This window comes from Miniopterus schreibersii (genome assembly GCF_964146895.1).
Source record: "Miniopterus schreibersii genome assembly, chromosome: 15".
Taxonomy (NCBI): Eukaryota; Metazoa; Chordata; class Mammalia; order Chiroptera; family Miniopteridae; genus Miniopterus; species Miniopterus schreibersii.
In genome coordinates this window covers 33,423,959-33,437,948 of record NC_138115.1, presented here as the reverse complement: position 1 = coordinate 33,437,948, position 13,990 = coordinate 33,423,959, and the positions used below count along the sequence as shown (strand labels likewise).

The 13,990-nt window shown below is 45.6% G+C and overlaps 1 protein-coding gene across 2 annotated transcripts in view; it reads left to right on the top strand.

Annotated features, from left to right (window-relative positions):
* Nucleotides 1–13,990, top strand: part of RFTN1 (raftlin, lipid raft linker 1) — a 167,893-nt gene that overhangs the window by 89,376 nt on the left and 64,527 nt on the right. For both annotated transcript variants that reach the window (XM_081160205.1, XM_081160206.1), the window contains exon 4: nt 1,334–1,442. In XM_081160205.1, the coding sequence (XP_081016331.1) occupies nt 1,334–1,442 (109 nt within the window). The remainder of the gene's footprint in view (nt 1–1,333; nt 1,443–13,990) is intronic.

The following is a 13,990-nucleotide window of genomic DNA, read 5'->3' as shown; positions in this document are numbered from 1 at the left end:
TTTCAAAAGTATGTGCCTCATTCCCTACTCCTGACAGGATATGTTAGAAGGAAAAATAAAATAAAAATATGCTGTTGATGTTTGCTTACCTGGTCACAGTTACACACCTGGGGAAAACCAAATCCTCTTTAATATTTTCACTTTTGAGTTTCATGTAAATCATACCCAGATAGTTAGTAGTAGCATAAATAGCTTTGATTGATATATAAGAATATTAGAAATTTATTTTTTAAATATTATAGCAAATATTCATGCAGAAACTTTTTTGGTGGGATATATATGTCTCAGTTCAGTATGAAAGTGCCCACTTTTTAAGACCTTTATGGCCACACCTCATCTCACAGCGGCTGGCATGGGTCCCTCTTTGGTGGAGCTCCTGGTGAGTGGGCTTGTCAGCCCCATAGCTGGTGGAGAGTGGCTATCCGTGTGTTTTGAGTGCAGACAGAGCCCAGGGCCCCAGTCTCTAAGTCCCGCTCCCCATGAAGACAGAACATGCTCTGTGGACCCTTAACTGCAGTCCCACTTCCTGTTGCCTTACACCTGCCTGGGCCAAAGAATCACCTTCAATTTCTGGCAGCCATGTGGCTTCCAGAAGTTCCTCAGACCCAAGTCAGTGTCATACAGGAGCCCGTGGAAGGAATGGATAGAGTGGCAGAATGTCCTTCTGGTGACCACTTGCCTCTGGTTCTCCTGCATGTGCATAGCATTGTATCACGTGGGCCTATATGGTGGGAAAGGGGGGAGGCAGCCCCCCCACTTGTGTGGGGCAGGGATACGCTGCCCACCTGTGCACTGACCGAAGGCTGCAGGTGTTTACCTCAGCCTCCACTTTTTTCCCAGAATTTCTACTTTAGTTGCCTTATAGCCTTTTCTTAATGCATCTCTCATTTTGATAGACTTTGCCAGATTGCCCTTTGCTGGGACTGAGTCCTTTAAAAGTCTTCCATAGTTTTAAATTTTCTAAGCGATGAATATATTTTCAGAAAAAGTGAAAAAAATTGGAGATATAGCTAAAGAGATACAGCTAATGTGTTAAAGATACATTACAGAGGTGTGTGTGTGTGTGTGCGCGTGTGAGTGTGTGATGTATAAGTTATGTTGTGCTAACCCTGTCAGCCTGGAGTGATGTCTTTTACTCGATGATTTGTCTGGGGGGTCTTTCCATGATGTAGATCTCTCTCTATTATTTGGGTTGTTTACCATAAATTATTTTTAGCACTGCTTTTTTGGCATTTGCTTTCAGAAAATAATTTAGGGTTTTATTAAACACCTACATTTTTTATATTGTGCAAAATTGTAATCTTCGCACATGTGTTTTTTCCTCTCTCTTCAGATCTCAGAAAACCGATCTTCACAATGAAGGCTACATCTTGGAATTAGATTGCTGTTCCTCCTTAGTTCATCTGGCAGACCAAAAAATCATCCCAGAGTTCATTAAGAAGGTGAGCCCTGCAGTCAGGGTACGATTGTACAGGTTCTCTCCCCTGACAGGACAAGCAAGGGGCAGGCCTGGGGCAGGCCAGCCATAGTCTTAAGTCTGGGCCTTTCAGCAGCCTCACAGGGGTGCAGCCCCCTCCTGCCCAGGCAGGCAGGACCCTGGACCTTGTCCTTTAAGGCTGGAGTGATGTTAACAGCTGACAGGCCTGCTGCCCCACTGCCATGACTCCCCTCCAATCCTCAAGGTGGTGTGAACCTCCCAGACCTCACCTTCCACTCATCCTGTGGGTCTTTGTCGCCACCAGCATCCTTCCCTTCCTGGTGTGGGAGACACCAGGGTCCTGTGGCCACTGGCATGCAGTTGTGCCAGGGAAAGTTGCCTAGTTGCAGGGGATTCCTCCTCTGCCCAGAAGTGTGTCTGGTTTTGAACCCCTCTTCATGCCATGTGAGGTTTGTCACCTAACGCAGGGTCCACTTGAGTTTCAGTATGACACTGTGGAAGGAATGCCCTCGCCTACATGGGGCTCAGTTCATTGCTTAATGCTTATCTGGCCCAAGCCCAGTCTTCCATAGAATTGACAATTCCGCATCCTGTGCAGGTGATTATGGTTAGTTTGAGATACAATCAGTCAGCTAGGGAATTCATTAGTAACTATGTTGGCTCTTTGGAACTTTGGGCCAGAAATAGTCCTGTGTGCTTGAATGCAGAGAACAAAATAGGCGTAATCCCTGCCCTGCTGTCCTCACAACAGGCAGGTCAGCCCTGAAGGGGTGGGATGAGCTTTACGAGGGGGAAAGTGGGGGGGGGGGGGGCGAGGAACAAGGGGCATGGTGTGGTCTGGGCATCAGGGAGGTGCCTCGAGCTGAGACCGGAGACGGAAGGATGAGGAGAGGTTATCTGGTGATGGGGCAGGTTGGGGAGCCCTCTGAACAGAGGAAGCAGCATGTGTGAGGGCCTGAGGCAGGAGGGAGCAGGGGCATCGAAAGATCAGAGGACCTTTGGGGAAGAAAGGGAATGTGTGTGAGGGTGGGGGAAGAAGCCAGGGCTCGGCTGTAAAAGCAGTGGGAGGCTGTTGAGAAGAATTTTGCAGCAGAGTGAAATAATTAGATTGTCCCTTTAAACACCCAATGATTCCCTTTTGTTCCCTTCCTGCCTCCCCTCAACATTTATTGAGTGTTGAGGCATTTCAAAGCCCTGGGAATAATCACTCATGCATGGTGTGGGCCAGGACCTCAGACTAGGAATCAGATGATCTCTCAGGTCAAAATTTCCGGTAATTTTACCAGGACGATGGAGACTGTTTCTACTCTGATAAAATTCAGATTAGTACTTAAGAAATGGAGGGAAAACAATTTTTGTTCACATATGCTTAAGCCTGAGAATATGAGTGTTTATATAACTGATGTAGATGTCTGTATAAATAGGGCCATCTTCTCTGGATTGCTGCAAATAAAATGTTCTAGTAAACTTGAGTAGGGCCATCCGAAAGGATCATACCCCATGATCTGAATTGGGGGAAAAATAGTTTTAGTAATGGTTTTGTAATTAAGACTGAGATGTTTGGAATGTTTGCGGGTAAGTGGGTAAGAGGAGGGCATGAGGCTCTGGCCATACTATCAAATATGCCCTTTTAAAAACATATGACTTAGGGCTTTTGTCTTAACCAAGCCTGATCATCATGGCTGACCCACTGCATGTGGCCGTATCGGGTCTTAAGGAGACAGCAGTCTGATTAGCAGGCACTCAGACGCTGTGTATCTGTAGCGTATGGAGTGTAGATGGACATCTGTGCAGCAGAGGACAGATAACCCCAAGGTTATTGTTTGTATGCCCTGAAGGACAAGCCAGTTTTTATTTAAAACTTTTACTCTTATCCCACCATTTGTTTTTCCCCAAACTGACTGTGTGTGTGTGTTAGTCATTGACACGTGCTCATTCTGTTCCCTTTTAACATTTTTTAAATTATACTTTAATTTTTTTAATGATTTGAGAGAAAGAGAAACATCAATTTGTTGTTCCACTTATTGATGCGTTCATTGCTTCTTGCATGTGCCCTGACTGGGAATCGAACTCGCAACCTTGGCGTGTCAGAAGCATGCTCTAACCAACTGAGCTACCCAGCCAGAGCCAAAAATTATACACTTTGAAGCCCACTGTGTCATCTTGCACCTGCTGTGCATCTGGTTCTTCAATAAAAATTATTGGGTCCAGACAAACTAGAAAACTTGCACACTAGGGATCCCTGAGATTTCTGACTCAGTTTGTCTCCAGATGTGTATGCCAGAGTCTCTCATCTCTGTTCCTCTCCATAGAGAGGTGGTTCATGGTCATGATCAGCAGAATGGAAGTACAGTTTCCTGCCTTGGAAGACCCAGGTGTGCTGAGGCTGCCCCACCATTCACCCCTGCACTCTCATAACCCAGGGCTGGACCTGGAAGTATCCAGCATTTCTGGCTGGCTGTGCTGGCTGTAGCTTTCGTTTCTAGGCCGGTGTCCATGGCAACCAGGGGAAGAGGGACCAATTGATGGAACTGGGCCCCCTTTCCTCTGTGCCTCTTTCCTGCTGTTGGACAGGGTTTCTGGAGAAAACACCACCTGTGTGTGCAAAGAGCAGAGGGGAGCCGAAAACCCCTCTGTCAGGTCAACAGCTGTTCCAGCTGATGGCAGAATTTAGCACGTGTAAATTTTTCTGTCATCACGCAGGTAGGAGACCACGGAGCTTCCTGGGAAGAAATAGACAAAAACCCGTTTGTATTTTTTCAGTAAATACTTAATGAATAGCTTGGTCCCCATGTATATATATAGTGGTGGCACTTGTTAATTGCCTTTCACTTAGGCCAAGATGAAGCTGTGTCACTGGCGGCTACAGCTTGCAGTCATTACTTTCTATCTGGGTCATTATTTTGTGTGAGATAATGGCTCCTGTTCCTATGACAAGTACATCTGTCTTACGATGAGTTGGTAATTAACTCATTTTGTCATTGTACCATCACACAGGATAAGCTTATGTTCCTCTCTGCGCATTAGAATTAAACTCAAAGTGATTCGAATGTTTTTTTCTTAAGAACAATGCCTCAGTATTATTTTTCCACCAAATGTTTTAAATGAGAACCTTTGGATAGAGAACATGGATAGAAGGGAGGGTAAGGCGATTTTATTATTTTCCATAATTAGGAAAAAGGAAGTCGTTTGTATCTGTGTCATGTAAAATTGGCTGAAGATGCCATAATTTACGGCCTCTCCCCATCATGGTCTTTCACCGAGGGTGAAGGGAGATGTAAAAAGATGCTCTGTTTCCTTTCAATTGGTCTAAGGATTTCTCTGCTCACTTTGACTGGTCAAATTAAATCTGGGCTGCTGCATTCTGTTTTTCCCTTTTGAATCCTGCTGTGCTCCATCCAACTGGCTCTTTATGTAAATTATTTATTATGGACCACAGAGCATTTGAAATTCAGATTTATGGGCAGACTTGGAGAGACTGTGTTTTCCGAGTCCTAGAACCGTATGCTCGAGGGAGAAAGAGTTGCGAGGCTGTGGGAGCGCAGTGCTGTCTCTGTTCCCCTGAGACAAGGCTCAGCCGCCAGGTACTCCCGGAGCCTGTCTTGCGTGGCTGGTGGGTTTGTGGGACCCCTTGGAATTTCCTGTTCTGCACAGTTCCCAGAGGATAGTAAAGGAGACAGAGTGGTATGGAATAAAGAGCCTACAGGTCCATCTTCAAATTACTTTGCATTCTTCAGAGCATCTTGGGAAAGAGCTTATATGTTTGGAAAGCACTTTAAAGTTGTCAGTCACTGCACACATTTTCTGGTTTGTGCTTCACAATAATTTCGTTCAGGAGGACACACTGGCAGTGGTATCTCCCTTTTAAACAGGTGAAAATTAAGCTCCGAGGGGTCAAGGGCTTTGCCCAGGAGCTGGGACAGCTGAGTGATGGAGCCTGGGCTGGTCCTTCCATAGGGAGGCATCAGTGGGTGTTAACTGGGCTGGGGTGGAACAGGCAGGTTCCCCGGCAGGGTGGCCCGGGGACGGTTTGCAGAGGTGTGGCACAGAATGAGGGCTCGAAAACTGAGGGCTAGACTCTTGCAGAGATGGAGGGGCGAGGTGACAGTGCTGTTCCTGGTGTGGGCAGGAGCATGAGATGAAGGTTCAAGGCTGAGAGTCAGGCCCTGCTTGGCTGGAGAGTGAGATGGACAAAGGGGCGGGGGGGAGGAAGCCTGTTCTGGGCAGGGCTCTTTGGATTACATGAAACAAGGGCCCTGCTCAAACCAGCTTAGGTGAATCTGGCAGGAAGTGGCTTGGAGCCCTAGACTCCAGGGTCAGGAATTTTAGGACAGAAAAGCCAAAAAAAAAAAAAAAAAAAAAGATTGATCTCTCCTGCCACTGTCCAGGCCCGATGTGGGGGCCTTTGTCCTCAGGTCCTCAGCTCTGGGCTCTGTTCCTTAGATTCATGCTCTTTTATGATGGAGGGGTAGCACTGACCTGTGCGATCTACTTAGAATTAGGTTTATTTCATCTCACACAGTACACGGAACCTTTAGAATGAAGACAATGGAGGAGAGGAGAGGCTGAGCCCTGCCTTGTCCTGGGGGAGCACCGCAGTATGGCCAGAACTAGATGGTCAGTGTATGGCTTATCCTTCAGAGAACCAAATGATTTTACTTATACCTTGACCTCTAAAGAAAGGAACCCGACCGACTTAAAAAATCTCATTGGCTCCTTTTCATGAAACAAAAGATCCCCAGCCCCCAGGATTATGAAACTTTGTGGTTATATAAATGACTCATCATTAATTTCTGGCTGATTGTTGAGTATTCAGAGCCTCATTTCTACAAGTGCAGTGCAGAGAATCTAATTTAATTAGTGCAAATTCAGAGTGAAAGGAAAATTATGTTAAAAAGTCTTCCCTTTCCTCACTGCACCACCTTCTCCCCAACGGAGAGAATCGTGACATTTTGAAAAGGCAGATCTGGTGGGGGTTGAGGGATGCAGAGTGATGTGTCATTCCAGCACTGAGCTGAGCGTGCTGTGCCCTCAGTGTGGACGAAGGTGTGTGGGGACCTGGGCAGAGACAGGCCGAGGGTGAGAAGTGAGGCATTGCTGGGGGATGGGGTGTCCTGTTTGCTGCTACGTCTCCAGAACTTAATGAATATTTGTGAATGAAGAAATTAAAAGACAAATGCAGAGGAAGAATCATTAAGACTCTATCATAGAAGGGGAGAGAGAAACCAAGGTGACGCTCAAGTGACTGATGTGTGAGGCAGGGTCATTTGTAAGGATGGGGAACGCTGCTTGAGGAGCCACTTGGGGCAGAGGGATAATGATTTTGGTGAGGGACATGTTGGGACTCAGGAGACAGTGGGACACTGAAGGGAACATTCCAGAAGGCAGTTGTGGTTTTTGGGCTGGAGCTCAGGAGGAGGCTAGGAATGGAGATATAGTTGTCTGAGGTGCAGACTGAGAGGCCCACAGTGCCAGGAAGGTAATGAAAAGTGAATAAATGGTCCAGGTGGTCATCTGGGGGGCACATGCCCATCTCCAGGGGAGCAGCCACTGCTTACCATCAGCTCCTTGTTATCTGCTAGAAATACGCACCCAGTATCACAAGATCTATGGTGGTTTGGTTGACTAGTTGGCTTCCTTTGTTTTAGAGAAGTTGATAATGTTTTTATTTTCTTATTGTGAAGTCTCTTGCTTTTTCATTGTAAACAGATAGATCAATTTAGGAAACTGAGATCTAGACCAGCGTTTCTCAAATTGTCTGTGGTGAAGGTTTTATTTGTTTGTTTGTTGTGTTTTCCATTCCATTAAGGAGTGATACTTTTGTAAAATACAATAAAAACATGACAGCAATGTTGAGTAGCTAAGAAAGTGCCTAAATGCTTACTCTAAACTTTTGCCTCTGTCTTGTTCTGGACTGGTAACAAAAAGTTTATGGACCAGCAGTGGGCCAAGGACTGCACATTGAGGAGCCGATGGTTGAATTGGCGAAGCCACAGGACGGGATGAACTCGTGATGTGAGAACTCACTCATGCTTGCCCGGGGGTGACAGGAGAGCACTGTGGCCGGGGCTCTTAAGAGGATCCAGAGAAGGAAAGCAAGCAAGAACTTTTACAAAGCAGGAGGAGAGCATGAGTGTTACAGAATCTGAGGGAAGAGACTAGAAAACAGCATAAAAGCAGGAAAGACATCATGTGGGAACCCAATGGGCAGGTGGCCCACTGATTTGGCCACTGGTAAATCTTGCAAGAGCAGTTTGCACGGGGTGGAACAGGCTGAGGCCTCCCTGCCCTGGGTTTAAGAGTAAATAAGTTTCACAGGAGAGAGAAGGGAGTGGTGGCTGAGACAGAGTACAGGTAAAAGGAAGTGGGTTTTCTTTGTGTGTTTTTAAGAAGAGATCTGAGCATCTTTAAAAGCTGAAAGGTACCAGTACGGAGGGGACAGTTAATAAAAGTCAGAGGTGTTAAAAAGTGGAGGCAGGTGTGGGGTAGGGTGAGCCCACAGAACTGGCCCCAGCTGTGCCCATGGAACTGTCTGTCACCCTTTCCCGTGAGGCTGGAGGAGGATGGGGGAGGATGTTTACAGGCTTAGACCTTCCCAGTGGGAGGAAAATTGTAGGAGCTGCTGTCTGGGGGCGTCTGTTTTCTTAGAAAGTTTCTCCCCCATCCCAGCCTCTCTTGATCTTCTGTCCTCCTACTATTTTCATTGGCCTGCAATCTTCCTGTTCTGTCCAGGGAGGTTTGTTGAAATGAATTTGAGCCTGAGAAGAGGGAGGGGGTCTTGATCACTCCCCCAAAAGGAGACGAATTCTTGCACGGCATTTTCTCTCCCTGCATGAATCCAAGACCCTGTACCGGGGGCGGGTTCCTTAGTGTTTCTTTGCACAGATCTTTGAGGGCTTTGGGGCAGTAATGTCTGTGGCTCCCTCAGTGAGCCAGCACAGGTAATGCGCCTGATCATGTGAGGTTCATAGTCCAGTGGAAAACACAGACCCAGAGCCGGTGGTCACGTCACGGAGGTAAGTGCTCTGGAGTAGAGTGGGGGAGGGTCCCTGGCAGGAGAAGGGGACAGTGGTCCAGGAAGAAATGGTGTTTCTGGGAGAAACAGCTGTCTACCACTGGGAGAGGTAGACTGCTAAGGGAAAGTAGAAGGAGTGGGGACTGGAATAGCGTAGAGAAGGGCCATGGGGTGACTGGGAGGGAGTATGTTTGGCTTGAGGACCAGGAAGGAGGCCATTGTGATTTGAGCGCAGAGAGTGGAGGGTTGGATGCTGTGTGATGAAGCCGGATAGTTGGTCGGGGCTCACAATGCAGAGCTGGCAGGCCAGGATGAGGATTTGGGTGTTTATCTCAAATTCAATGGAAAGCTATTGGAGGGTTTTAAGGAGAACCTAGAGAATGGTGTCCTCCTTGAAGGGGTGGAGATATAGTTAGGACACTGTTGGAGTAGCTCTTTGTAGACGGTCAAGCTTAGGTGGTGGCATCATGGTGGAGATGAGGGGAGGTGGGTAGATACAAGAACTGGAGCCAGGCAGATCATCGGGTTGTTTATGCTTGGATAACGGCATGTGGGGAGGGAGGGAACCAGGCTGGTTTGGCTCCTGCCGCTGATGAATGGGGGCCTCTGCTGAGATGAGGAGAGCTGAGAAGCAAGCCCTTGTTTCTATGGCCCAGGAGCTCAGGGCAGAGACACTGCTGGCAAATGGTCATTGAAACCGTGGTCATAGGTGAAACTGCTGAGGAAAGAAGGGACAGTGAGAAGGAAGAGGGTTCAAATTGAGCTCTGGAAAATTCTAACATTGACTGTTGTGCGGGGAAGAGAGGAAGAAAGTAAGTCTAGAGAGGTCCAAGGGAGGCTCCGAGGGTGCTGGTGATGGAGGCCGAGGGAGGTGTTTCAACATGGGAGGGGCTGTCAACCCTGTTGGTGGCTAAAAGTCAGAAAATAGCCATTGGTGGTGTGGCCATGAGCTGAGGTCATTGGTGACTTCTCTGGAAGCTACTTTGGTTGCCTCTCCCCTCCTAAGTACGTATTTTTTTGCAAGACCTTCCCCAAAATGTCATTGGGTTGAAAACCACTGCCCTTTACCCCTAGAACTCATATGTGTTTCTGTGTCATTTGTAGGATGGTTCTCAAGTTGTTCCTTTTATGTTTCACTTTCAAATTTAAAATGTGCTTTTTTTCTCCATGTGCCTTCTGAATTGTCTTCATTGTCCTCTTTAGTGTAATTTTTTAAGTGACTAAATTTTAATGTCTGACTAGGGGATAAGAACTTGCCCATGTAAAGCATTGCAATTTTATACAATTTTTTAGGATTCAGAGCACATATCACCTGAAATAATCACAATAAAAGAACTATCAGTTAAATGAGAAGAAAAAAAAAGAACTTGGAATTCCCCAAAATAGCGTTTAGATGCTCACAGAACAGAGAGTGGCCTGCCATTGGCTCTTTGGGCAACCTGTGACCGTCGGGCCTTCATTCTTTTGTGGTCTCTGCAGAAAAATTGCCCCAAATTCAAGAAATCAGAAACTGTTCTAGAAGTTGGTAGAGCAGGCAAAAGACTGGAAGGAAAAGAGAAAGTAAATGGCAGAGGTGGCAGACCTGCGCCCGTGAATGCTTTTTTCTAGGGAGAAATGAGGCCTGGGCGCAACTCTCTCTGTTCAGGATGATACCTTTCCACCCTCCTGGGTGGTGTTGGCACCTTGGGAGGGCTAATATCTCCCCCACCCCCTCCTTGTTGGTAGGAGATTTGTGGTGCCAAGGTCATGTACCTTTGCCTGAGGCCAGGTGTTGGGGTTGGCTGTAGGGAGTTCCTGCTGGTGAGGGACAATTGTCTGCTTCTCCAGGACACAGCTGTGGCCATGGGCACCTGAGATGTACCTGCTCCCACAGTTATTGAAATTGCCCCAGAAGGAGTCTGGCCATGGACACACTGGGATAACGACTAGGTTCTGACTCCCGTTGCCTCTGAGCCATGCTGACAGCAACAGTGATGTTCCTTTTTGGCTGAGGGTGAAACCAAAAGGGGTGGAGAGCAAGAGTTTCTTCCTTCTAAGCCTGTGCCTCCCCAATGTTCGTGCTCCCTGTAGTGCTCCTCGGAAAAAGAGGGCCTGTAGTCCTGTGTGTTTGGGAAGCATGCACATGGTAAGCCCTCTTGGGGGGGTCACAATGCTCCTTAGTAGAGTCAGGCTCTGAAAAGGTCTTCAGTAAGAAACCTGCTTACTTAGTTTAACTCAGTATTTCTCAAATGTGATTTAAGAACTTTCCCCTTGCTTCTCTTCAAATACCTGTTTATATCACAGGACACACTTTGGTAAGTGCACCAAATCTGCGAGGAGCCCATTGACCAATTACCAGCCATGAACAGTCACAGGTCATGGGTATGTGGCCAGGGTCAGTCTCCTTTCTTGTACAATGGTTTCCTGATAGTGGCTGTCTCCAGCTGTACCATGTTGCCATAAGCTTGCATGAATCAAGCACTTTATTGTATTTTCTTGGTTCCATTAAAACAGATCTTTCTACCCAGACACGTGGTATAACTGTGTTTTCTAATCATCACCCAGATCTCTAATGGTGAGGAGATTTGGAGTAGGGCAATTTAAAACCCCTTCCTCTGTTGTCGCCCCAGAAAGACATGTGCTCAGTGCCTCTGTCATTCTTCTTGCTTCTTTAATAACAGACACAGCAATCCTCTAACACAGTCAGCAAAAATGAAGTCATTGGATTTGTTGACGGCTGTGGAATCGCAGATAGCATTTGCTCTGCTGTCTGGGTCAGTCCCAGCTTAGCTGACCGTGGTCTCTTAAAAGGACAGGCTTCTTGGACTACCCCTCCCCCAATGTCTTCTACCATAGTTGTTAATCAGATCTTCAAATATATTGCTTTTTCCAGCTTTGATTTCTCATTCTTTTATCTCTCCCCTATAGCCTCTGATCAAAAGTGACATTTTATTTCTTGACAGCACAGTCCAATAGAAATATAACTTGAGCCACCTATGTAATTTAAAATTTTCTAGTAACCACGTTAAAAAGTAAAAACAGAAGTGAAATTAATTTTAGCAATGTATTTTAATTAACCCAACATAGCCAAATATTATTTTTTCAACATGTAACAAGATATTTTACATTTCTTTTACAAACGAAATTTTCAAAATCTGGTATATAATTTCCACCTGTATCACATCTTAATTCAGGCACTAAATTTTCAATAGTTACAGTGACATATCCTATAAAATAAAGTATTTAACAGAAAAACTATTTTATACTGCTTCAACTTTTTAAATTTAAAGTTGATTTTAAATTAATTAAAATTTAATAAAAAATTAAAAATTTCACTCCTTAGTCAGACTAGCCACATTCTAAGTGCTTGGTAGCACATGTGGATGGTGGCTATGGTCTGGAGCACCATGGTTCTGTAGGATTCGTGTATTTAAACAGTTTTCTGTTCTCCATGTTTTCTAAGTTGATACAAAATATTTGTGATTATTAGTCTTGTCGGCCACAAGAAACAAGGAGCAGAATATAGTTTACATTAGATAACCGAAGTAAATTTTCCCATGAAAAGATCCAAATGACATTTTGAGGCCAAAACTTGACTATATAACTTTTTAGGAATATAACTAAATTTCTGTTTAAAATATTAATCCAGTTGTACATGCATATTTTACATCATAGGTATGTGTGTGTGTGTATAAATTTGGAAGTAGTGCTTTTGTCCCCCATGTTACATTTCCTGAAACAATTTTATTCCTACACTCCTCATGCATCTTGGCCTTCAGTGTCCTTTTCATCACTAGAGTGACTTTTGGGGGCATGTAACCCAGGTTTCAAGCTCATCATATTTACTTTCCTCCAAATTGCTTGGAATTCAGTGCTTTTAAAATTAATGAAATGATGCTATCACTAAGAACTCTATCCTAAGTCATAAGTGCTCATTCATTTAACATTAGGACGTTGTTATCCAGCTCCTCTGAATGAGAAATCTCCATAATGCAGCCACTTGCGATGCACTGCTCTTCAGAAAAAGAACAATCTCATTTTATTGAAGATAACATAAATAACAGGAGAGTGCATGTGAATCATAAGTGTACAGCTCAGTGAGTTAGCACGAAATGCACACACCTGGGTAACCAGCACCCAGGGCAGGAAATAGAACAGCCCAAAGCCTCTACCATCGCTTTCTCCCTCCGTCCCAAAGGTGGCCTCTGTCTAATTTCTAACCTGGCTTTGAGCTTTATATAAGTGAAATTTTTATAAATGGCATGTTTTGCTCAACACTGTCTGTGAGATCCACTTGTGTCCCAGTAGCTTATTTTCATTTGTCTCTGGAGACTTTACTATTTTTACTTAATTATTATGTTTATTATTTCCTGTCTCTTTTTTCCATGTGGAGAAGAGTGTAGGTCATGTAGTAGATGCTCAGTGAATATTTATGGGATGAGAGAGTGGCAACCTGTGGATTTCCAGGGCTCGAAATGTGTCACAGTTGTATGGAAACAGTCGCTTTCAGGGAAGATGCAGTGAAGACAGGTTCGAGGGACACTGAGACTTCTTTTTCCTGTAACTCGCAGAAGCTTTTTTCAGTGTTTGGGGGTGGCTGAGACTTGCTGATGAGTAAACCCTCCCTGGAAGTCCCTTGTGAGGATTGTGCGTCACCTTTTCTACTTCCTGCTTCCCAGCAGACACGTTTACAAATGCGCAATTTGCTGTTATCCCCAGGCATACAGGGTGTCCCAAAATATACACACTTTGAATAAATTATTCATTCCAATGGGTTAAATCTGAAAAGAATGAAACATCAATTGAGCAATCGGCTATTAAGTGTGTATACATTTTGGGGGGACACCCTGTATGTGCATGTGTATATGTGTGTGTGCCTTTTTTATGAGATGGGACATGCTCTGAGGGCTGAATCATGCACTGTCGGTGAACACATGTGGTAGGCGAGGGTTTACAGCCCCGGCTGGACTTTCCCATCTGCATTGTTCCGAGGTGCCGCACGTCCCCGCTCGGTGACACCTCCTGTCTGCCGGGCCGGATCTGTCTGGCATCCAGCACAGATAAGGAGTGTGGGAATTTGGCTTAACCTGGCGACATGTAGAGGTGGGGCGGGGTGTCTCATCTGAAAAGTGGAATTTACCCTGGCGGGCAGTTAGGCTGCCTGCTGTATCTTCCCCCCAAACTGGAAGGTTTCACTTTTACTGCTTGAGGTTATGTGCAGTCCTTTCTGAGGGTTCTGAGAGCCAGTGTGTCAGGATTACAACCCGGGTAGGGTTTCTCCCTTTGCCGTCTTTGGGAGAATTCCCACCCCCAGAGCTGGATCCCATTAGGATCAGCAGCAGTGCAGAAGATGGCTTGGGGGAGGGAAGGAGGGGGGCTCTTGGACACAAAGTACTCAATTACTGAAACTGACTTGTCTCCTCAAGGAACAATCTGGAACTTTAAAAGCCCAATTCCAGAATTTTCTCCTGATTCCAGTAAAGGAAACCTGCTACTTAATTAACAGCTTGGGTAATCATTTCGTTGGGGCACATCGCCTTCTGGAATTCTTGGTTTTC